This window comes from Astatotilapia calliptera, chromosome 4, assembly GCF_964374335.1.
Source record: "Astatotilapia calliptera chromosome 4, fAstCal68.1, whole genome shotgun sequence".
Lineage (NCBI taxonomy): Eukaryota > Metazoa > Chordata > Actinopteri > Cichliformes > Cichlidae > Astatotilapia > Astatotilapia calliptera.
Genome location: NC_137425.1, coordinates 26,922,523 through 26,947,131, shown reverse-complemented (window position 1 = coordinate 26,947,131; position 24,609 = coordinate 26,922,523). Strand labels below are relative to the sequence as shown.

The window sequence follows — 24,609 nt, the reverse complement described above, 5'->3', positions numbered from 1 at the left end:
TTCATGGCTAAGTTGCTGTGGTTCCACTTTGCAACAATAGCACTAACAGCTGATTGTTGTACATGTAGGACCAAAGAAATTTCACAAACTAACTTGTTGCAACTGTTGCATCCTATCACACTATCACACTCAAATTCAGTGAACTCTTAAGAACAACCCGTTCATTCACAAACAATATGTTATAAAGGCAGACTGCATGGCTTGGTACTACATTTTACACACCTATGGCCACAGGACTGAAAACATCTAAATTCAAAGATTCAAAGAGTTTGGCCTAATACTTTTGTCAACGTAGTGGATAGTCTTGACTTTCCCCTTTGTTAAGGTGTTCACCTGTTCACCTGAGTGACATATTTCCTTTCATTTTTGTTAATGATGTTTTTGTTACTTACTTATTTAGGATTGTTTTTTAATTTCTGATATTACTGCTTATTATTACAGATCATTAATTAGATACCCATATACGGTGGCCCTGAGAGGTCAAATGCAGTGCAACTTAAGAAAACACTAATAAATAGAAAAAGAGCTAAGGTATCCGTGTTAGTGCTGCGTGACATTGCAAATTTTGGTATTGATTCAATACCAAGTAAACACAGAGCCAGTATTACCGATACCAAAACTGATACTGATCATTTTAACCTATAAAGGCAGCTTATGTAGGGATAAATAGTGCCTCATAATTTATGAAATGAATCATCAATTTGCAAATGCTGAACACACTTTAATGACCGCAAAATCACTGTGATGTTTTACTTTCCACTATGATTAGTTGACAGCAAACAACAACAAAAAAAACTGTCAAAAGAATTTTCATATATTTTGACACCTGGAATGTAAATGTGCCCGTCTTTAAAACAATTTGGGCAACTTCAGACTGTAACTACGCCCATGTTAAATTAATAAAGGGATATAAACACAGGGAGCTGGGCTTGCCTGTGCCATCAAAGGCGGTCCTACTCATCACCAACCCTTGTTGGAGGAGGCTGTATATATGATTCATAGTTATATGCCACATGTTGGAGAAATGCTTCACTCCCACAAAGCGTGTTGTCGTCACTGGTCAGCTCCCAGCAGCAGCCTCCTGAAGGGGGATCTACCCCGGAGGGCTCCGCAGTTCAACTCTCGACGAGCAGAGGAGGACTCTCACAGTCCGAGGAAGAGGTTCTCAATGAAGATGTGAAGATAAGCAGCGCCTCGGCTCCACCACCAGCTCGTTCACACGCTCCAGCAACGGCGGCCTCATTTCCAGTAAATGCAATTTGCAGCAGCCCTCCACTCGGGCTTTTCTTTTTCCTTTTCCTTAATTTTTCTCATTTGTGAGCGATCGCTATGGCAGTTCAGTCCACATCCGGGCCACAATGCTTTGACTCCATTATTGTCTAAAACTGGCGGAGAGGTTGATAAACCTTGTCATTTTTTACATTTAAATAGACATTTTTTTGGGACGCGCAGTGACGGCTGGGGTCGAGAGGAGATGTCTAACCAAGGAGTTCGGCGGAATGGCCCCGTGAAGCTGCGATTAACAGGTAGCCTGCAACGCTTTTAAATCCCCACGTATTCCCACACACACACCAGCTAGGAAGGCTCCGTGTATTTGCTGGCTGGGAACAGTTCACATGGGCTACGGAGTTGGCTCGCCGCCGGTGCTTTCTGCTCTCATTTGCACAGATTTGTTAGCAGCAACAGTGTATTTAAATTACTAGCTGACTTCACAGGGCTAAGGCAAGCAGGAAAAGCGAGGAAAACGCTTAATGAGGATATTGTTGCTCTTGGAAATAGTCTCAGCCTCGTGATTGTCGCCAGTAAAGCACCACCAGCCATAACAGTGGTACCCGGGTCGCTCAGCTCCAGTAATGAGCCGCCTTCCAGTTGTAGCTGGTTGACGCTTATCAAACCTTAGTGTGTATTAGTGTCTCACATTTATATTCCAGCTCGTAAAATTCCATTATTTTTAAGCAAAGGGGAGCTTTACAAGTGTTGTGCTGTTCCGCTGACAGACGGGCTCGCACAAAAGTTGGCTAGCTGAACGTAGCATTCCCGGTTAGCTCTAATCAAGTCTTTATGACAGGACAAGCTTCGGCTGAGATGATAAGCAGCTCAGGTCACTGGAGTCTGAGCAGTGAGCGAGCAGTGCGCCAGAACCGACAAACGGCTGCCCCCCTTTGTTTTGGTGTCGTCGTTAAAGCAGGTTAAAGTTGTATCCGTGAACCCGTGGCCCCCTTTGTACCGCTACGTTATGATTCACTGGGAAACACTTGAATGTCACTTTGTTTGGAAGTAGCATGTAGCTGTGCTGGTCTGCTCGGACCTGTCGCTCTCCTCGGCATCAGCACACTCAGGAGGGGGGGAAATAAAAAGGTTTACACGAGAGCAGCTCACTGTTTTGACTGGAAGAGGGGGTCAGACGGCTGCCTCCTGGGTCTTTTTTTGTTTTGTTTTGATGTGCGTCCAAGGTCCGACCTGAATCCAATTAAAGGGCTGTTTGTTCCACCAGGAACTGCCGAGGGAAACATTTAAGTTGGTGATGTTTCTGATAGGAACAAGTGGAGATAAACAGGGGATCTCAGTGAGGTGAGTGGGATACATGCAGAGTGGCAGAAGACAGGAAAGCTTTCAGCAACAGTTTCACAATGACGCAAAAATTAGATACTGATCATCCATACAGTTGTATATGAGTGTGTATTTGAGAATGCGTTGCCTTCAAAACTGTTAGGATCCCAGTCCTTACTTTCTCTACAGTGATGTTCCTCTGAAGTAAGGCTGCTAACAGAAACTAGACACTGTTATTAACATATAAGCTCGACATGTACAGAGCCCTGCTTATATAGCAGAGCATCTGAGACCCAATGACTACAGCTGGCCTCTCCCATTCTCTACCGAGGATCTCCTAACTGTCCCTCGCTCTGATTTTAAAACCAGAGGTGATCTTGCTTTTTAGGTTTTGGCATCCAAGCTGTGGAACAGCCTTCCTCAGCCTGTCAGGTCAGCTGATTGTGTTATTGGTTTTAAAGCTGAAAACACATTAGCTTTCCCTTAGTCTCGTCCCCTTTATTTTCGACCCTTGTTTACAACTATTTGCATGTATTGAAGTGTGAATAGTTGATTATATGGCTGTCTATGTGTCCGTATTTTGGATCGTTATACTTTGATGTGTGGATTTTACTTAAACTGTGAAGCACTTTGTAACTCTACTTTGCAAAATGAAGTTATGTCATTTTTTTAGGTACACAACTTCAAATTAAAGTGGACCTTTAAAGTTAAAAGGGCTTGTTGCAGAGAGTATATGAACTGAGAAGCTATACAAGTTAAACAAGGATTATTTTGAACCCCGTGTCATGCAAAGCTACTCTAGTAGACTTGCAGGGTTGAGGAAAAATGCGACTTTGGAGATGAGCATAATAAAAGTCTCGGTTGTGAACTAGTTTGTCACTGCAGTCGTCTCCTGGTGGAATTCGAAGAATCTGAGTCCACTGTAGGGAAAAAATGGTGAGAGCAGGACATTGCAGCGCACCTCTCCTGTTTAAGCTCAGTTAAACTTGTGAAACACTCATCAAGAGTCAATATTAAGCTCCCTACTTATCAATCAGCAAGAGAAATAGAAACTACTACTTGCACACATGTATGTGTTTGGCTTTCAGGATCCTTGCATGCTTTGTTTTGTTTTTTCAGTAACACCAGCTATCCATGGAAAGTCCGTCCGTCCCCCCGTCCCCCCCCCCCCCCCCCCGACTTATGTAATCTGGTGCTATCTCATCCATATGGTCCGCTCTGTTCCTTCGCTCAGGCCGTCGCGATCCCTTGTTCTCCAGCTCGTGCAAAGCGGAGCTCAGAGGAAGTTCTCAGAATCAGAATCAGAATCAGAATCAGAAAGGGGTTTATTGCCAAATGTTGAGCAGGTTTACAACATTAGGAAATTGCTGCGGTGCTTCAGTGCAAACATAGTGTCATAAATAGCACTTAAATAGACATGAAAAAATAAAAGTAGGGATAAGAATTAAAAGTGCTACGTAGAAAGATATGTGCATGAGCTATACATGAGATATATACATGAGAATAAGAATTAAGAGTGCTACGTAGAAAGATATATCTGTAGGAAGGCAGACAGAGTCCTCACTTTCATATTTGAAGCTTCACTCCACGTTGTCATTATGTTTCTTTGTTTAGCCCTGCACAGCTCTGTGTACTAGGTCGGTACAGAAGAAGCAATGACTTCAGAGAGTGTTGCTATGTCGTAGCTGCGTGTTGTCATCTCCAGTGGAGTTTTTTTTTTTTTTTTTTTGACATAGCTCTCTGATTAATTTCTTCCCCCGACAGGTTGTGAGCGATGAGTTGCTACATTTAAACAGGCCCAGAACTGTTTGCGTCGTAGGCTTCTCTCCTCGCTGACAAGCCTCCTGTCCATTTAAAGCAGATGTTGCAGATGTTTGCCGGCTATTAAAGCAGGGGAAAAAAAATATCACAAGCAAGCTGCTAAAGCCCACACTTAGGCTCCTGAGGGCAGGTTTCCATTATAACCTGCAGCTGATGTCTGCTAAGTTATGTCATGAAACAAACACGGCTAATGGCGTAACATTACATCACATGCACCTAAGTGAAATTGCTGAGAAACGACTCGTCTTATCGTCCGATGCATCTTAAGCTCTGTCATGCACGCCTGGCTTCTGGCATAACTTGGGATGCTTTCCATCATCTGTGCCTGAATTTTTTAAACTTTGCAGAAAAGAGAGCACGTCATTTGTACCCTCAGCAAATATAGAACCACAAGCTCGCCTGTCATAGAAGTAAAATCAGACACATAAAATAGATGGTTAATAATCAGGCACAGTTGGAGCGATGTCCTCATGAAAAATGCTTCTATCTGGAAAGATGTGCACCAGAATAATAAAACTGACCGATGTTTAATTTAATTTTTTTTTTTGTCTCTTCTGGTTAGGTCCTTTACGGGTTATTGCTGTTGTGTCTCAGCTCTGAGTTTACATGTGACTTGTTAAGCATATGGTTTGCTCATCTGAATTCTTTGGCGCGGCGTGAACCGCCGAAGAGAGCTATCTCAGTGGGATTCCCTGCAATTCTCCATTCGCGTTCCCACCTCTTCCTCTCTGAGTCACTCCTGTTCTTTCCGACTGTAAGCCTCTTCCCTCTCAGACCAGGGTCCAAAGCATATTTCACTCCCACCCTCTCTAACCGAGCTTCCTCATCACTCTCCGATCGTCCTTCTGTCTGATGCACTTTGTGTTTAGTTTATTTCTTTCTTTTTTTTCTGTTTTAAATAACCACACATGAGAGTTTGACAGTGCTGTTATTTTTCATGAAGTGGTTTGCAATATACCAATGAATGAACATGCAGAAAAAAACACACTTATTTGAAAGCTGCAACAAAGGCCCAGTGTGGGTTGGAGTGAAAGACTTGGGTCTTTTTTAAATTGCAAGTCCTCGCTTTTCAGTGCAGCTCATCGCCTCCAGATGAGGGTCTTTTGGATGCTGCTTAACTGCAGAAGAACCCCCCCCCCCCCACACACACACACACACACACACACACACACACAGCTGGGCACCGATGAGGCTGTGGAGGCACACAGGACCTGATCATCAAAAATGTTTTAATGTGGTCTGAGCTGGCTGCTCGGTGCATTCATGTGGCCTCAGTCAGAGCCATTTTTACAGAGTGGCTGTATGGAAGTGATTTGGGTGCATCTGGGTGTTCAGACAGGATACACTGTAAATACACAGTGATTAGCTGCATGTGGTGAAATGTCGACTCTGCTCGGCCCATCGCGGTCATGCATCTTGAGCAAACATTTCCACATTTTTACTTTTTGTTTTGTTTTTTTCTAAGCTTTTGACAGGTTGTAAAAGAAAACAAAAGAATAGCTGAAAAAGACCAGGGAGGAGTGGGAGAGGTGGAGAAAATAAAACAACAAGGGTGGAGGAATGCAACGAGCAATTATGGCACATCATTTGTAAACACCCCCCCCCCCTCCCCCCTCCGCTGTGAGCCTCCCATAATTTTTAAATTGTCCCATCAATTAATTGACTGGCTGAAGTTGGCTTTCCTGTTGGTTCAGCTGCTCCTCGATGAGGACAAAGCCTTCTTGCGGTTGCTTTAGCCCTCAACTGCTGCCAGCAACGGCCCAGAGGAGACCAGATGTAGCAGGCGGGAGAGAAGAGTGGGCAGCTTTGTAGAGAGGAAGTGCTCCCCAGACTCGAACACTTGTCCAAACGTCACCCCCGACAGGTGGGGAGCAGAGCAGTCTAGATCCCCTTATGATAATAAGTAAAGTGAAGAACCGCAGTCGTATTACTCAGCGGGACTTCAGGCGTCTAGTGTGTTGCTTGTGTCACTGGGTGGCTCGCAGATGTATGTGCTCGCTGAATTATAACAGTGTGTATGGGTTTGATTAGTGGGCAGCGTGTGTGGTTTGGGGAGATTAACTCTTCCTGCTGAGCAGAGCTTCAACACCTCATATTGGTTGCTTTGTGATATTAATATTCGAACAAACAGTATTTTCCTGTATCCACACACTCTGTTTTATTTGGTGTCTGAAAGAATAGGGAAAATCAGCCGCGGTGTTCCCTGTTTGTACTCAAGTTTTCGACAGCAGAGATCCTCAGCCGGGGTGGCCTGTATCCGAAGGGGATTAGTTCTAGAGATACCAGTAGGGTACAGAGCTCAGTCCTTTGAGAAGCAAAGCAGACCACTCATGATCCATCCTGGTAGCTTATCTACAGCTGTTATTTGGGGAGTAACTTTTTTTTTTACATTTCGATCCAGATGTTGAAGCTGTGCGACAGATATTTGGGAATTTCAGTGCGGCCGTTTGAGCTCTTGTTGGCAGAGTTGGGACCACAACTGAGACAATTCAGGTCCCCGAGATGCTCAAGTCTGACACGCAGGCCCTCTGTGTGCCTCAGACTTCCTGTATTGGAGGTTGCAGGCCTTTATGCCTTTTATTTGACAGCAGCACTAGTGGCCAGGACAGTGGAGTTATCAAAGGCAGAATCAAACCAGTGTTGACCCAGACAAAAATCTAGATGAATAAATGGGACTAAAGGCCAAATCGGAGGGGGAAAAATGCACTGCTTTTCTCAAGCTTGTGTGGTTGCCTCACATGTAGGTTGTGCCGCCTCATCTTCTGACCCATTTAAACACTAAACACACACACAGATGTACATCTTTTGCACTGTGTGTCAATTGGCCCTCCAGGTAGAGAAGGATGATCATGTCTGCTGTTATCTTGAGACAGGGACGACCTCCATACCTATGTTTTATGTAGTATATGTGCTCGAAGCCACGGTTAATTACAGTTTTTAAAGAATTTAGATTAGCAGGGTATATTCAGGGTCCGGGATGAGTCAGATCAGGATCGCTACACTCCAGGATCGCACTAGTGGTGTGGCTTCTGTGGGCCTGACAGGGGAAAAAAAAAAAGAGTGCACAGAGTGAGACCATCTCTTTGGCCTTTGGAAAAATGCTAATCCTTCAGGGTGGTTTGGGGAAGACCTTCAAAGGCCTGCTCTCTTAACCTGGCTGTGGTGGTTAATGGGCTTGAATTGGATTAGTGGTGCGTGTGAGGGAGGGACGTTCCAGTGAAAACTAAACAGATTCTCACCCGCAGGCACTTCTCCTATCATCCCCTGCATAGCTGTTATACATGCTGTCGGTCCCAAAAGCCCAACCCTCCCAACCCCAGCTCCATTTCTTGCCTACTTCCCAAACTGGTTCTCCCTTTGAAGTTAGAAACTCCACTTGAGGGTATTTTTTCCATTAGAGAGTTGCATGCATAACCGATATCAGTCCAGAACCCTGTTTGACTTTAGATGCCCTTGCATGTCTAAAAGAAGTGTATACTGAAGAACAGTATCCATCAGACATTGTGATTATATCTTATTTTACTGACAATTTGAGGGTAACTTGGGTCAGAATCACCCATGTGTGCATGAAGCTTGAGTTGTCTTTCACCTGATGGTCAGGATGTCTGCGATTATTTATTTATTTATTTATTTTTATCACTCAGCAGCGTGCCCAGGTGAGATCACTCAGCACGTTTGCACAAAGTCTCATTAGCACTGATAAACATCGACGCATGCATGTAACCTGAGATTAATTCTTCAACGTGCTAGGTTGACTTTAAACTCTGATGGACAGGGGTTGACAAGATTATCTGTGTAACTCTGACTAACTTTAAGCAGATGGGGTGCTCTCTAGTCTCCCAGTGTTACCAGCTGTTGGTGGTGGTGGTGTTGGTGCTAAAGCCACAAGACGCCAACAGCTGACTGGAAATGTCTGTTCATGCCTTAGCCTGACGTTTGAGCCCCCTTGAGTGCTCTTAGGAGACAGGATCAGAAGAGAGATGTTTATATTCACACCAGATCACATTTCCAATGGCATCTCCTCTGAAGCTGAGAAAATACACCACTGGATTCCTGTGCAGTAAAAAAATCTGACCGCATACGCACAGACAAGTAACTATGATATTTTAGCAGTGGTGCTTGCCTCAGAGTTAGAAAAATCCTAAATATGTGCAGAGGCTCGTAGTTACTCACTATTCCCGGTCTACTCTCGAATGACTGTCTGGTTGATAAGCGTTGCGGTTTCCTTCGCAGGAAGTCACTTAAGATATCAAACTCAAGATCCAGCCAAAACTGGGAGTGCCTGATGAGTCAGCGCTCGGGCAGATGCTACAGACACTGAACTCACTCATGTTTACAGATGTAGTCTGATATCTGCTTTTAACCCATATTATTACAGGCAAAGTGTTTGATGTACAAATGGCTTAAGACTAAAAGCGTTTTTTTTAAAAGACCAATACAAACCAATACAGCAGGAGACTTGTGCACTAATTGTGTAGGCATACTTAGTTAAAGATAAACACGTCTAAGCTTGTCTTTGAAATGTCTGCATACCTATACACTTTAGTAAGTATTGGAAAAATGGGTTAAACTATATGGAATGTGCATTTGATGCCTTGAGCTAGGCGCTTTTCTAAACATGAAACAGGAAATCATCAAGTCATCAGGGCCCTGCAGTGCGTGCCTACTCATTATTTAGTCAGCACAGTTTCTTTCATCTACTGACCAAACAGGACTCCGTTTAAATTGTTCTCTCTGTAGCCACATTGGGTTGTAAAATCTCTGCCACTGTTGCCACACGGTTGTTGTTTTTGAATTATTCCAGGCCTGTATTGACCGCCACTGGTATTGCGGGTGTATAGTGCTGTTAACCCCCTCATCTGCGCTGGGTCTAATAGTTTTTTCTGGTTGATATCCAACTTCAGATTCTAGTGATGTAACCAGCCACCAACGGTGCTGCTTTTTTCCTCTCAACCAAAATATTTCTTTTTGCAGAGCAGTCCAATGCAGAAAAACGATTATCAGCAACAGGCTTGCAGAGTTTCCTGCACACAGACTTTATTTTATTGTAGGCAGCAAAGTATATTTGGTGACTCATCTTAGCAATTTTTCCAACTGTCTGAGAGAGCAATTCTATCTGCACTCGGTTTACCGGTGGATGATCCCCCCCCGGTCTTATTTTAAAAGTTCAGCTAGCCCTGGCCTCTCCATCTCGTATTTCTGCTGTCTCTCCAGAGAGCTTCTCATCCCACGGTCAGACACGGTTCAACTCCACCATCTTGCACCGCAGCTGGTGATTGTACTTTGGCTCTTAAAATCCTGAACCTGCAGCCAGTGGAGAGCTGTATGCACGAAGCTCACCGAGGTTTCAGAGCAGAGCAGGGACTTCCTTGGCCAGCTGCAACCCAAGGTGATGGCGTCTCTCTGCAGGATGAGACTGACTGTGCCTTATGCTGTTTCATTATTCATTTACAAGCTGTCAAATTCTACTTTAGATATTTTATTTTGGCTGCTGTAATACAGGGATTTCTCAACTTTTGAGCTAAACCATATCGTCTCATATTTAACAAAAAACAGGAGCATCTTAAACAAGTATTACTCAATAATTTAGAAAAGCACGGGTGTGCCTCGTTCCTCGCACACATGGATGCCCTCACAAATGGTTTCAGCATGGCTAAATTTGGGTCAGACATGATGACGCATGTCCTGTTGACACTTGTCAGGCACTTTAAACGCGACTCGCAGCGCATTGTAAAGCCGTTTATTGCATGCACCTGCACACAGCGGCATTCGGCTCTAGTTAATGCTGACAATTACTGTTAATGAACATGTGACGTCACAGCGTTAGTCGGACATTGCTGGCGTGCAGCGGAGCGCTTTCATCTACGATGACCGTGCTGTTATTGTTCCGAGATCCACCCAGTGCAACGCATCCATTGGCGAAGTGCAGAAGGGAAAATATGGCATGGTGGTAATGATGTAACGGTGCTCCCAGACGAAGCTGTGAAGTCATTCTTAGAAACTAAAAGTCCCCGGGAAATTTTGGAGGGAGCACGCGGTGGTCCTCAACTTCTGTTAAACAAGTTGGTACTAAGCACCCCTCCACTGCAGCTTGATCCAAGCCTCTCCTCTGCTCTCCTCCATTACATCAGAGTGGGCAAAGGAGCCAAGAAGCTAGAAGAGCCACGCAGCCACTCAAAACAGCTCAGGTCCAAGCCAACAGTGGTGCAAGCTTGCAGAAGCCCGAGCGGTGCCTCTGCTCTGCTCCGCTCACTGTTTTGACTTCTCACTTAGTAGTGATGGTACTGTGGAAGACTTTACTCGTCTGGATGGCTCTCTGTCAGGCACATTGTAGCACACAGAGTGGAAAGAGAGAGTGATGTACTGTGCAGGGGAAGCAGGAATGCCACAGTGCCATTGTGGCATGGTTTCCCACTATTTGGGAGCTGAAAATAGGAGGGCTGGACTCCTCTGTTATGCAATTGCAGCGGACTGTATCACGGAGGGAAAAGGTGACGTGAGGCGGATGAAATGCTCTCACATTAAGAATGCTGCCAGCCTCTTTCCTCTCACGTGTGGATGTGTGTGGCAAGTTTTCCCCATGTCATACAACAGGTTTTTTGCAAAGGCAGCTGACCTGTTTGATAATCTCCCTTTGTGTGTATCTTTGTATCGGCATCTTCTCTTTGTTTAAAGACTAGTTTGGTCAAAAGGTAATCTTAGTTCAACATCACGAGGTCCTATTGTGTGTTTTCAAGCATTTAAAGAGTCATTTTTTAGGATTTTGTATCACAGTTAAAAAGCTGTTTTTTGTTTCCGGGACTGGGAGCCCTTATATAAGAGGAAAATTTAGGGCTTAACGTCACTTCACAATGTGGACACACTTTCTTACACTATATAGCTGCAATAATCATTTGTTACACCCTAAAAGCCATGTGATAGTTTTCGCGGCTGCGAGTGTGCTAGAGTCCACTTGTATCCAAGTGATACAAATTTTTGTTATCAGATGGTGAGCTCAAGGCTCCTTGTGGATGTCTGCACCCCTGCCAATGTTTTGCTACCGTACTACAAGCAACAACTACACATGCTCCCGTCAGCCCAGATCCAAGCGGGCTTCAAAGAGCTATAACAGGAGCGACTACTCTTTCTCCATGGTGTCTGCAGCTGTCCATGTCCACTACAAAGTTTAATCCCCATCTGAGGAGTGTGAGGCATCACAATCATATCAGTTGCTGCTGGCCCTAAGATAACATGGGAGGGAGGCGTGGGCACAATATACTTGCTTTATTGGTGTAAATAGTCCCTGCTTGTGTGCACTTTTTAATGGTCCTCTGCAATTTCCTGATTTATGGCAACTTATTTTGCTGACTGCTCAGATTGCTGTTCTAACTTTTATTTTCTTTCTTAATGCATGGCGTGTTTCCCAAGGTGAATTTCCCCAAATGTCTTCTGTTAAACAATCCAAGCCCCTAAATATTAGTTTACTACAATAATGGACAAAAAACAGAAACCTGAACTGGATTCTGTGGTATTGTCTTCTTTTAAAGCTCCCGTGTTTAAAATCTCCCCACTAGATGTCAGTAGATTGCAGATTGCAGTCAACTGAATTTAGTTTTCTTGTACCTCCCAATGCAAGTGCATATTCCTTGCTACAGTGGCAGCTGTAGGACAGACAGTTCTGGCTACCATTCATCTGTAGTGAGTTTAGGCAGTCAGTCCGCTGTTTACCTTAGCTGGAGGTTATTTGCTCTGGAGGAGGGTGTAAAACTGTGAAAGGAGTCTGTCATCAGACAGTAGTGAGCTTCACTGAGTCATCGATTTGTATCAGAGATACTGAGGTGAGTTGTTGAGGATATCCTGAACTTTTGTCTCAGTAAGTGCTGCTGATTTTGCTGTTGTTGGCTGCTGGTAGTGAAACCAAGCGCATCTAATTGTCAGACACTTGGCGAATAAACTTTCCTCCTTAGCTCACTCAGCCTAACATTAGCTAGTGTTGAAGTACGCCGACTTCACGGATTCTTTTTGATGGTAGCGATCAGGCCGAGACTCTTACTTCCAAAACCAGATGTATTTATTTGCGCTTTACAATAAAATACGGATGCATCCGGAGACCTAGCTAACTAGCCTGCTTCCGCTACGTTTAGCGAGGTCTGGCTCACAACCGGAAGTCAACACAATCTTATGGGTTCGGTGTCCCACCCATTGTACCACCCCCTTCAACTGTCCTGCCTCTGGTCTACCCCACTTCAGCACTATAAATAAAATCCTCTAAGTTTAAACCTAGCTCTGTAATCCTCTATACCTACAATGAAAAAATATACCATCATGTCCCACAAGCATCCCTGTTGTTATCAGCTGCCCAGAGATGGTACGGTATCATGTCTAACCTGCTGACAATAAGTAACTGTGACAATACATGCATGCTTTCGTGTCTTTAAAGCCTTGACTTTAATTCAGGAGATGAGGCTTGAGGTGAGGTTTTATCTAGATGTCTCTTTGTCTCCTGTCCTTCATATTTTCACTTCTTTGGTAAAGGGGACTTTACATATCATTAATCACAGGCATGAGCCTTCATGTCTTGAATCTAAGTGTAGACACAAATTGATATTAATTAATATACTAGTTTTGTATTCATCTACCTTCGGCGTACCACGTATGTAACCCCTCTCTAGTCACATAGATAAAGTGTAGTTAGATGGAACAGTGATGTCGAATTCAAAATGGCGGTGCAACATGTTGACTTCCACAAATTGGCGCCTGCTTTTAAACAGGAGTAGTCTGTTATTCCAGTTACTGTGATTGTTGCTGTGAGACATAAACATTAATACAGTCACTTCCTTTGCTCATTAAATCTCAAATGTCACCAAAGAACTATTGGTGAGAGCAGCCAGCGCTTAAAATAAAACCAAAGCTTATCTTCCCACCTAATGACTCACCTCGACTGGTTGCCCAAACATTAACAATATCATATAATCACTGGAATTTAATACATCCTTTTCTAACGCCACCTGGAAGAACAGGTCTTCGCTTCCTCTGAGCGTCTCAAAACATTTCACGAGCGCTCTCATTACTTTTCCAGCAGGTGCTGAGTGTGATGTATGATGATATATGGCTTCTCATAGTCACGGCCTTTTATCCTTTTTATGAAAAGAAGCTCTGGGGGGATTTTATGTCTTCTGTGGTTTTTCTTCCCTCTAATTCCATCACTTTTTTTATGCTTCTGGTCACACTGATTTGGGTGCAGCAGATGTCCCCAGTCATCCTTTCCTCCTGCAACAGGAGTCCAGGGAATCTTGAGTTTTCTATCTTTGTTTGTGCCATATACAGTGGATGTCACAGGGAGTTTCTTTAGTGCGTCTCACTGCTGCTCATTTGTTGACATCGGTCTTTTCCCACCATGCTCAAGACACGTGCAACTTGAAAGTTTACCTTTTCTGTTTTTCTCTCCGTTTAAAATGATTCATGGGGATATTATGTTGTTCTTTTTCCTTTCTAATTTTCAAAACCCTTGAAATTGCAGGTCTGTTTGGAGGTTTTTAAAGAGATTTTCCTGGCAGCTAGCTGTTCCATGATCACTCTGCTACCAGTGACTTTAATATCTGTATAATGTGACCAGAAGTCTTATCAGATTTGCATATTACATAAGTGGATTTACTAAGATGTAAAAACCTGCCAGAGCAAAGTTATTTCCCAGTACCTACAAGCCAGTTTGTCTCAACCACATTTCCATAGTTAGTCTGTACCCCATGTAGAGTTGGACGGAGCTCCTGAAATTCTACCCAGCTTCCTCATTCTACTCTGCCTGACTGCAGTTTAAGGGCTAACGTTTAAGTGGTGGAGCCAGGTCTTTAAAAAGTAACCCACTTTGTTATAAACAGGGAAGCAGTGAACGAGCTCGGTAAATAGGTGGTGCGGTTGCCTCTGTGGCAAACATACTGCCCTTTAAAGCAGGGTCTTAAAGCAGGCCTTCTTTTCTCTTTTTTTAAATTTTGCATCAGCCTGAGAGATAATTAGACTCTTCAATGTTTCATCCATCATATTTATACTATGGAAAAGATGAGGAATGAAATGGATTTTTGTACATTTTTAGCATATTGACTGGAATTCTCAGTTTCCCAGGCGACTATGAACCTGTCAAGGAATCTAGTGCCGGTTAAATCCTATTATGCTGTTCCTTGAGACATCTGCCATGTTGGACGTGATGTAAACACGGGTTTCTGGCTCTCACCAGGTGAAATCGGTTGCAAAGAAACTGAACCACAAACCTCCTGGTGTTTTGGTTTTTTTTCCTCCTCATGCTGGTCTGCAAAAACACGCCAACTACTAGCTGAGCGGTACAGAATCTTGAGAAGTGGGACAAACTTGAATTGGAAACGGTTTGCCTTCAAAGTAAAAGATGTTCCTCAGAGCTGCAGCTAACATGTGCACGGTTTTTGCAACATGTTGGGGAATGTACATTTTTCCTAAACGACAGGCGGGTCCCCGAGGGGAAAAAGGTCACCGAATAGTCTGTAGGCCTGTATGGGTGGGGCTTTAGCGATTATTTTCCCTGATATATTTACTACCAGGTTACATGTCGATTAACAGAATCCTGTGCCCTCCTTGGTAGTCGCTTCAATCGCTTGCTGGGAAGTTGAGAGAAGATAATCTCAGGTCCCGCCCACTTTGCCTTGTTTGTGGTTATTTCACGTGTAGTCGCTTGAAGTCTAAACAAGAACTCGCGGACTTCCTTATGCGTGCCCATTATGGGTTTAATCTTTGTGGCACATTAGAAACACAGTCTTGGTTTAGTTTCTCTAGTTCCTCGAACTGTGTTGTCAAAAGAGCAATTGGATACATCACAGAGTCATTTCTCTTCAAAATGAACTTGGACTTGTTCCTGCTGGACTGTGCGTTATTTCCTCTTTGTGTCAGGCTCGATAGCTGCATGCCAGCAAGCCTGTCTCGCATGGAAGCTCCGGTACCCAGCTAATATCAGCTTCCCTTTGCTGCAGTTACAGTGATAGTGGTCTGAAGACATGGTGTTCAAGACTAAACATTACCCAGCATGCTGTCATTGGAGACGTATAAGGAGGCGGCTTGAAGATTAGCAATGAGCCATCAGAATTCTTCATCTTGGCTTTCTCCCTCCGTTTAGGTTCAAAATCCCACAAAGGTTAGGGAGGAGTGGAAAAGGGAAAAGGAAGCCCTTTGTTTATAGAAGAACAATGTGGCGCATGAGAGTGCATGGCGCTGGGCCTGCAGTCAAAACAGGGCAGACAGGCAGAGGAAAGGTCTGGGCCTGGACGAGAGGGGAGGAGGAGATGGGGGGTTAATGCTACTCCCTGAAGATGTGTCAGACTGTCTGGCGATGCTGGGTCAGTGCACTGAACTGGAGGGACCAGGTGGACAGGAAGCGATGATCAGAATGTGGTCAACCTGAGTTGGCAGACCTACGGGGATTTCACGCAACCAGACGATCTGCTCATGCTCTCCATCTTCCTCTTAGCAGCCTACTTTTCCAGACTTTTTTTTTTTTTTTAACTCATGGATAGGGATGGGAATGGTGGAATATTACCAGGCGGTTGTCTCTGTTCCCACACCCCCATTTCCTCCACCTCATGGGCTCTAGTGTAATGGTTAACCGCAGAGCAACAGACTAGAGGCAGTGCGAGCCCTCTTTTTCTTTTTCTTTTTTCTTCCCCCTACGGCATTGTGTTCCTTTCCCATGCTTTGTTGTGTTGCTTTGAGTGAATGTAACCATTATAGTTTCTACATATGTTTAGCTCACAACAGACCAAAGTCAATTCCTAGTCCTGACCAGCATTCACTACCACGACCTCCACCCTCCCCACCTCCCCTAGACATCACGTGACCACTCCCTTCCCAGGTGTTTGGCTTGCGTCTGGTGGACTTCATTGATTCGTCTGCACAGTAGGGCTCTTTGTGTACCAGCCTGTGAGAAACTGTGCCCATCCTCTCCCCACAGGTGGGACTTTTTAAACTTCACCCCCAAGGTCTCCGTCTTTGCCCGCATGGAGCGGCTGTCGCCACTCTGCGTATTTGATTTTTATTAAGAGACAGGCCGGCAAAGGAAGGAGCTAAGTCAATGCAAGCCGATAATCAGTTGTATGCTGTGTTTGTTTAGCTTTCCCAGCTGTCCTTTGGGGGGTTGGGGATGGGTGGGGGGAGGGAACAGCTCTGTTTGGGCTGTAATGTGAAAAGCCATTATGTGACTAATAAGTTGCAGTCAGCCGAGGCGTTTCCACTCGCTCACTGAGAAATTAGGTTTTGTTTTTTGTTTTTTGGAGGTACTCTGTAAATCTACAGGTGAGCCTTGAGTGACATAGCATCTTGATTTTGATTGTTTAAAATGTTTTTTTTCCCTCTGCCTGCAGTCCTCAAATCATTTTTTACCCAGTTCTTTGTGGTTTATTAAAATAAGAAAGTAAAATGGGCTCTCAGGCTAAGAGGTTGTAGTTTTTTATCAGATGCAAGGAAGTGAAACTTATGATCCACTTTCAGGACAGGAAGATGGGGACGGCCAAATAGTCTGAAGTGACACATCACGACTTTACCCCAAAAAAAAAAAATCCCACTCAAAGTGAGAAACTCGAATGACAGATTTCCGACTACTGTGGAAAAAGCGCACATGCCCACTTGTCGCTCCTATCCAGTCGTTCGTCGTGGTGTGAAAGGCTCACAGCCTCGTGATTGTAATGTTAAATGTTTGTACCCATATCGTGCTGCGAGTGTCTCAGTGGCATTCATCCTGTCTGTAGTCTCCACAGTGGTGTCCCCCCCCATCAGTCCTATCAGTCAGCGCCGCAGTTACTGGCTGCGCGAGCCGCTGCGACCGGAATGAGAAACACAGGCAGCACAGAGAAACCCTTCTCTCAGCTTTGCCTCGATACTTGCCGTCGCTATGACGACAGAGGATTTTAGATGGGCCCGAGATGCGAGGGGTTATTTGATGCTTTTCCGGAGTGAGCGACTGTGTGCCTATGTGATAGAAGAGCAAGTCAGGAACAGTCGCGTGACGATACAGTCGTCCCATAGATTGCGTGTCTGTGTAAAATGCAGATAATGGTTCGCTCAAATAAAAAAAGATTAATATTTAAATCAAAAAAAGGGTTCTACGTACCAGAGCTACAACATTTACTCTGATAGCTGATCAGTAAGTCCTTAAGCAAATTAATCATCTTATTTAAACAATCACTTCAGTGAGTTAAAGTGTCACAAATATCTCTAGTTAGAGCTTTTCACATGTAGTGACTTTTCATTCTTTTATTCATACTGGGGTTTTTAATCTAATCATACATTTTATTAAATTGGATACAAAATCAACACAGAACAAGGATGTTCAAAGACACTGACTAGCACTATATTGCCAAAGATATTGGCATCTCGTCTGCCTTCACACACATGAACTTGAGTTACATCCCATTCTCAATCCATAGAATGGATTAATGTGATGTCGTCCCACCCTTTGCAGCTATAACAGCTTCATGTCTTTTGGGAAGGCTTTCCAAGAGGTTTAGGAACGTTTATGGGAATTTTTGACCATTCTTCCAGAAGCACATTTGTGAGGTCAGACACTGATGTTGGACAAGACGGCCTGGCTCACAGTCTAATTCATCCCAAAGGTGTTCTGTCGGGTTGAGGTCAGGACTCTATGCAGGCCTATCAAGTTCTTCAACACCAAACTCGCTCATCCGTGTCTTTATGAACCTTACTCTGTGCACCGGTGCACAGTCATGCTAGAACAGAAAGGGTCCATCCCCAAGATGTTCCCACAAAATTTGGAGCACTCCTTCCAAAACCTAAGAAATAGTCTGGCACAAGTCACTAAGCCATTCCATTCTTATTCACTACATAGATTGATTCTTATATAGCGCTTTTCTACTCGGAGCGCTTTAGACAACATGCCACATTCACCCAATCACACAAGCACTTCTATGCTTTTAATTGCTTACTAACAAACATTCACACTCATTCATACTCCGATGGATGCATCGGGGTTAGTATCTTGCCCAAGGATACTTGGTATGCAGACTGGAGGAGCCAGGAATCGAACCACTAACCTTCCGATCAGTAGATGACCTGCTCTATATATTTTAGGATTAATATTACCTTCAAAAGATTATGGAGTTAACACTGTGTCTGTCTAAAATCTGTCTAAAGTGCTTTATAGCCATGGAATAGTCTAGCTTGCCTCTGAAATGTAAGAAAGTGAAGTCTGTTCTTTTTTTTCTTTTTCTTTTTTGTGGGTTGGATCTTTGCATCATGCCTTTCTTCCAGCTTTATGTAGATGGAGAAAGAACACATGATTACATTTATCTGTGTGTGAGTTCAAGAAAGCCCGTCAGCGGTGACCCAGAAAAATAGCAGATTTACGATGTTACCCTGTAGGTGAGAGCTCACCCACTTACTTTACTTAGAAAAGGCATCGGTCATCATCACCTCATCCTGTAATGACATAAATTTGGATGAAAAGCCATTTCACTTAAAGTCATTACATAAACCTTTTGCATAAGAGGAAAAGAACCTGTTTCTCTGTATGTTGGGTCATTTAGCTACTGATGATGTACGGTGTCTCTACAGGGGGTTGAGCATTGCAGAGGCTCCCCAGTTAAATCTGTAGGCCATGCCAAAAGCATTGAGGGGAATGCCCAGTCATGAACTCACAATAACGGCAATAAAATATTTGTGTGTAAAGCCGCAGGGGTTGGGCTCTGGGGGTGGATGAAATTTGCCTAGAACGTACTTGATGTTTATCAGGCTGTTTTGATTGAAACCACTGTGTAGTCTTGCATAAACCTTGCAGACGGTGCCTCTGGATTTGCAGACTGGCGTATTGTGGTCTGTTAAAGAAGGGTGTGTGCCTGTTACCAGGTTATCCCTCTCTCCACCTTCCCTGGTAGACACCATGGCAGGATACTGGGAGGGTGACCAATAGGTGTGATTGAATCAAAGAGAAACTATGTAGGTAGTAACACACCCTCTCACTAGTGATGGAGGGGAGTCTGGGAGGTTGCCAATCCAGTCTACATGTTTTATAGACTTGGAGAAGGCTTATGACGTGGTTTCTCAAGGGATTCTATGGGAAGGTGCTTCGGGAGTGCACTTTCACATCCCGTCTGCAGCGTTAAACGAGACGTGTTAATTGTGGTTGTTGGACTTTGCCAAGGCTGTACTTTGTCTCCACTCCTGCTTGTGGTCTTTAGAATGTAGGCTTCCAGGCAAAGCTATAGTGAGGAAAGCATCTGACATAAGGATCAGTAGGTCACACCTCTGCTTTTTACTCACCCAAAGGGCTGAAAGAACAAGACTGAGACTACAGGTGGCTCAATTTTCTTTACCAGGCGGTTGGAAAAAATCCAAAACTGGATGAGAACTTCAAACATTGCCAAAAACTCTCTATAAGTGATTCCTCAGGAGGAGCTATCTGGAAATAGTTTGCTCAGGGTACTGCTGCTTCCCATGTAGTTATGGCAACTCTTAATTGGATGAAGGAGTTGGAGGATGGATGTGTGGATGAATATGTAGGAGGACAAATTTCATTTTCTCATCAACATTGAGCTTTGTTGAGTTCCTTTCTACACTTTGGACTCTCCTGCCTGACAGAACCCACGCTCAGCTCCTCCCCCCGTGTTTATTTATTTGATGTTTTTTCAGGCTAGAATCGGAGGATCACAGCACTTACAACAATCTCATTAGAGAGACTTTACAAGCTGGAGGTGTGTGAAATTCAGAGCTTGTGAAGAGTGACGGTGATTGTCAGAGCGAAGGCGGCAGCCACCCTTAGAGAAGTTTCATGAAATTAAATGAAGCCAGTGCTTTTGCAAAGTGTGACAGTCGTTTCAAACCAAGGGTCCCAAAAACCCAGCCCGCCCTTTATGTTACCCCTCTGGGAATCCTTTGATTCCTCAGCACTCGCAACATCAATCACTTCGCTTCACAAAGACAGAAAGACTTTGCTGATACCCTCATTTGAAGTCTTTGGGTTAACTAAAGGAAATAGTGCGCTCAGTGGCTGGCAGTTCATTTGTTTGCATGTAGACGTTGAGAAGGTCAAAGCTGCTGTCATGTTGAACTTTAGAGTGGCTGTTTCCTGGAATCAGGGCATATCAGAACTGGCAATCCTTTCATTCCGTTGTGTCTTGTGGGTGTCTGATCACACACATTGTAATCCTTCTAGTGTTTCAAGATCTGTAAAATATGGCTCCACTTAGGTTTATGTACATTTTTACTTTTTCTAATGACTGTGTTTGGATGGATGGCTGGATGCCACTCCATCCTGATTGATGTCCTTTGTCTCCCCTTCTCGCTGCACAGCAGCATCAGACCTAACTGGCTCTCTCGCTGCTATTGTCTCTGTGCATCAACCATTCCAGCGGTTTTCCCCTCTGTTTTCAGCTGTCGTTCAGCCCCTTTTATTTTTCCATAAGAAGCCTATATAGGTATAATTGTAGCGTTGCCTTCCTGCTCTGTGGCTAGTTGAGTGCTGCTTATGCCACTTACACAAGGGTCTGCAGCTTTTTCCGGCTGTGGTTGTCTTGCCGTTCCCTTGAATGGATCTCATAGGGTCCTAACTCTTGCTCCTTTGGGCCTGGACTTTAATTAAATGTTTTGTTGTCTATACATTTCCTTGCTGAAGAGTCATATTTCTCAGTCTTTTGCTAGTCATTTCCTCAGTCATGTTACAATGTAAACATCAACTGTCTGAATTCATTTCACTATACTAGATCTTTTTGGAGACACCATCATCTGTTACCTCAGTCAGCCCTTTAGTGCACCACGCACACACACAAAACCCATGCATTCACTCCCCAGTACTTGTTAATAATTAATTAGATCGTTGGAGAGGAGAGTGATGTGTCTCGGGGAGCATGCGTGTGCTCACATGCTTTCCTCTGTGTTCAGGAAGAATGTGACCGAATGTGATGTGTACCAGATGTTTTAGAAATGAGGTGGGTTTCGCTGGAACGTAATGCATTCCCAGGGATGTTTGCGGAAAGAAATTCTTCCTCATCTGTCGAGCATGTTCTTTACCCCCCCCCCCCCCCCCCCCCACACACACACACACACACACACACGATGGCTGTTTTTAGTATCATGTGCATGCTCACTTGTGTCACTTGTGTGTCTTTCAACACCATAAAGCTGATTGTCGGTCCCTTTAATTTTGTCCATGCAGCATGTCAATAATATGGCTTTCTCCTTCTGATTTCTTGTGGTAAAATTCTTTGAGCTCAAACCAGACTCAGATTCAGACTGATGCTTGACATGGTGCACGTTTGAGTACATGCGGCATGGGGGAGAGGAACAGGCAGTTCTGCTGCAGGCTTGAATGGCACAACCTGCTGCCCTCTCACCTTTAACATAAGAACTAACCAAGCCAACTTCTTCAAAGTGAATGAGGGGCAGGAGCACAGAAGCCTGAATCAAATACATGTGAAGCATTGCTTAGACCAGTCTGTTGCTACTATCACAGTTTTTTATGTATGCAGTTACAACAGCAATGATGAGTGGGGGTTTTTTTTTTTTTATATATTAGAAAGATTTTAAAAAGAGTTGACTACATAAGAGAAAACATGCCAACATTTACACTGTCCTAGCATGACAGTTCAGCACCACCCCAACTGTCCTCTAAAATTTGCTTTTCTTTTTTCCTTATTTTTCTGTACTTTTAAAATTTGCATTTGTTAGCAGTTATAAATGCCAACACTAATATACTGGCTATTAGTTAACTGAAGCCCAACCTTGATGTTGGGGCTGAAATATTGGTCGGGCTTTACTTTTTAAACAATACTGAATTTGATGACATTCATAGAAGTAGTATTTATTTTAAATTGCACTGGAATACATTAGTTTTAAGTAGGTTTACATAATACTAGGATTTGAGAAAACAGTTTACAACATTATATTTGTTATATTACAAGGAATTCTTCCTTCCCTTATCACCCTACTGGTTGCGGCAGATGGCTGCCCCTCTCCAAATCTGCTTCTGCTTCTTCCTGTTAAAAGGGAGTTTTTCCTTCCCACTGTCACCACGTGCTTGCCCATAGGAGGTTGCATTGGGTTGCCTCTGTATTATTGTTGGGTCTTTATCTTACAGTATAAAGCACCTTGAGGTTAATAGTGTTGTGAACTGAATAGAATTGAATTAAAGGAACTTTATGGCTTCTCAGGAGCCATACTTAGTATCTCCTCAGGTGCTTTTGAGGACTTGAGTTTCATTTTGTCTGCTCAGAAATGTAATTGTACTGGCATAAAAACATGTATATACCATTGATAACACAATATGACTAGCTCTGCACTCTGTACACCTTTTTACGCAGTAAGAGCAAAGCATCCAAATAAAGTTACAAGCAGCAAAACAGATTCTGGAGTAGACTGAACTTTAAATGACAACATTTACCCTGTGTAGTGTTTAATTAACAAAAAGAGGCAAAAGTGAGATTAGTTACTTTGTGTCATACTTTGCATCAGCTAACCATTTCTTTTTTTGGCACAATTTCTTCAAAATAAAACTAACTTGGCGCACTTCCCTCTGTACTAATAGTGACTGACTGAATCATAAACCAGACTTTCACTGTTTTATGTTTGTATTACTTTGGTGTAATGTATCATCCCTCTTTGAACCCATGACTCAGCCACATCAGTGTCCAGACCAATTAGGGGCAGCTTCTCAGAAGGGCTTTATTCCTGAGAAAAGCAAAACTATTTCCATGTGCCTGACTCACCGGCTGCAACCGTGAGCTCCAGACACCCAGGTGGTTACTGAGCTTCCTAATCCATCCACACTTGCACAAGAGGGAGTAAGTGGCTCTGCCTCATCACCTCAGCAACTGCCACAAAGGCTCTCAGAGTACAACAGTACTATCGAGTCTGCACAAATTTTGGAAGGGAGAAAGAAAGACTAAACAAACACTCACTCCTGCAGCTCAACATCATGTTATAATGAAAAGTGCAATGTGGTGTTTTTTTATTATTTCTGTTTGTTTTAATGACACCAAATCTTAATTGTGCTGAAGTTTCAACTTTAAACCTCCAGCAAGGGAGTTGGTTTCTCTGCTGCTGTCGACATGTGCTATAAATACGCAGTCTAATCAAAGGAAAGATTGTTTGTGTAATCTGTACCAGCCTTGGCTTGTGTTTGGCTCACAGCTGTAATGTAGTCGTTCTCAGCACACTGTTTTCCGACTCGAATCCTAAACTAGACGAATCGTTCCCTGCGGCCTACCCATGCACATTCCTGCCACTTTTCTAACCAGGGAATTAAAAGAAAATGCATAAAAATAAAAAAAGATATCCACAGTTTCAGATGGAAGAAAAAACCCTTAAGTTGCAAAGTTGTATATTGCAAACCAGACCGGAACACCTCCAGAATTTTTTTTAGGGGTGGCCGTGTATGGGGGCCACTAAAAGTCTTGGGGCAGCACACTAAAAACAGAACAGTGCAGGGGCACAGCAGAGTGGCAAACAAACAAACAAACAAACAACAAAATTGTTACCAACATAGGACAGTCTTGCCAGGGATCAAGGGCCAGCAAATTTTGGGGGGTGGCCAGTTTCCCCCTTGGTGATGCCCCTGAAACCTGATCTTGTTGGGATGAATATTAAACATATATCTAATGCTTGACTTTTTGCTTTTGTTTTTCAGTCCTCTGCGCAAAAAACCTGGTGAAGAAGGACTTCTTCCGTAAGTATCTATTGCCTTTTATTTATCTTTTCATCATAAACCTTTTAAACCTTATTCAGACTTTCATTTAACCAACAACCATGGGAATTTGGTATGAAAGTGAAAGTGGTATGAGGACACTTTGAGCTGACAGAGAGGCCACTGTTTGCAGCTATGCTAGTATTTAAACAGTTTCATTTCAACAGATTTTCTCCAAATGTTCCTAATATGCAGTGTGTTTGGTAAATTTGTCTCGTATCGTAGAATGCCTTTAAAACCCTATAAGTGTAAGTTTTGTGCAACTGTTGCTTACTAGGTTCTTCAGCGTAGGTGTCAGCAAGTGTCACGTTTTGGTGTGTTTGGGTCAGGCTGTCATGGTGAATGAGCGTTTAAGACCCTCTGCTCGCTCAGGAGCTGAGCAAACATTCAGTTACGTGGAGAGTGGTGCTGCGAACATGGATACATATACAGACTTGGCTCTCGTGGTGTATTACAGTGTACTTATGTGAACATGCTGATCCAAGCTACAACTACTTTATTTGTAGATAGGAAAACATCAATCATAGAGGCCAGGCGCTTTTTGTGAAATAGTC

General features: G+C 43.6%; 1 protein-coding gene across 2 annotated transcripts in view; it reads left to right on the top strand.

Annotated features, from left to right (window-relative positions):
* The first annotated feature begins 935 nt into the window (after positions 1–935).
* Positions 936–24,609, top strand: part of smurf2 (SMAD specific E3 ubiquitin protein ligase 2) — a 51,535-nt gene continuing 27,861 nt past the window's right edge. Inside the window, exons 1-3 of one of the 2 annotated variants that reach the window (XM_026165749.2) lie at positions 1,110–1,248; positions 1,432–1,526; positions 23,999–24,037. In XM_026165749.2, the coding sequence (XP_026021534.1) occupies positions 1,475–1,526; positions 23,999–24,037 (91 nt within the window). In that variant the 5' untranslated portion in view covers positions 1,110–1,248; positions 1,432–1,474. Of the gene's footprint in view, positions 1,527–23,998; positions 24,038–24,609 lie in introns of both variants that reach the window. The other variant, XM_026165748.2, reaches the window with a different exon arrangement.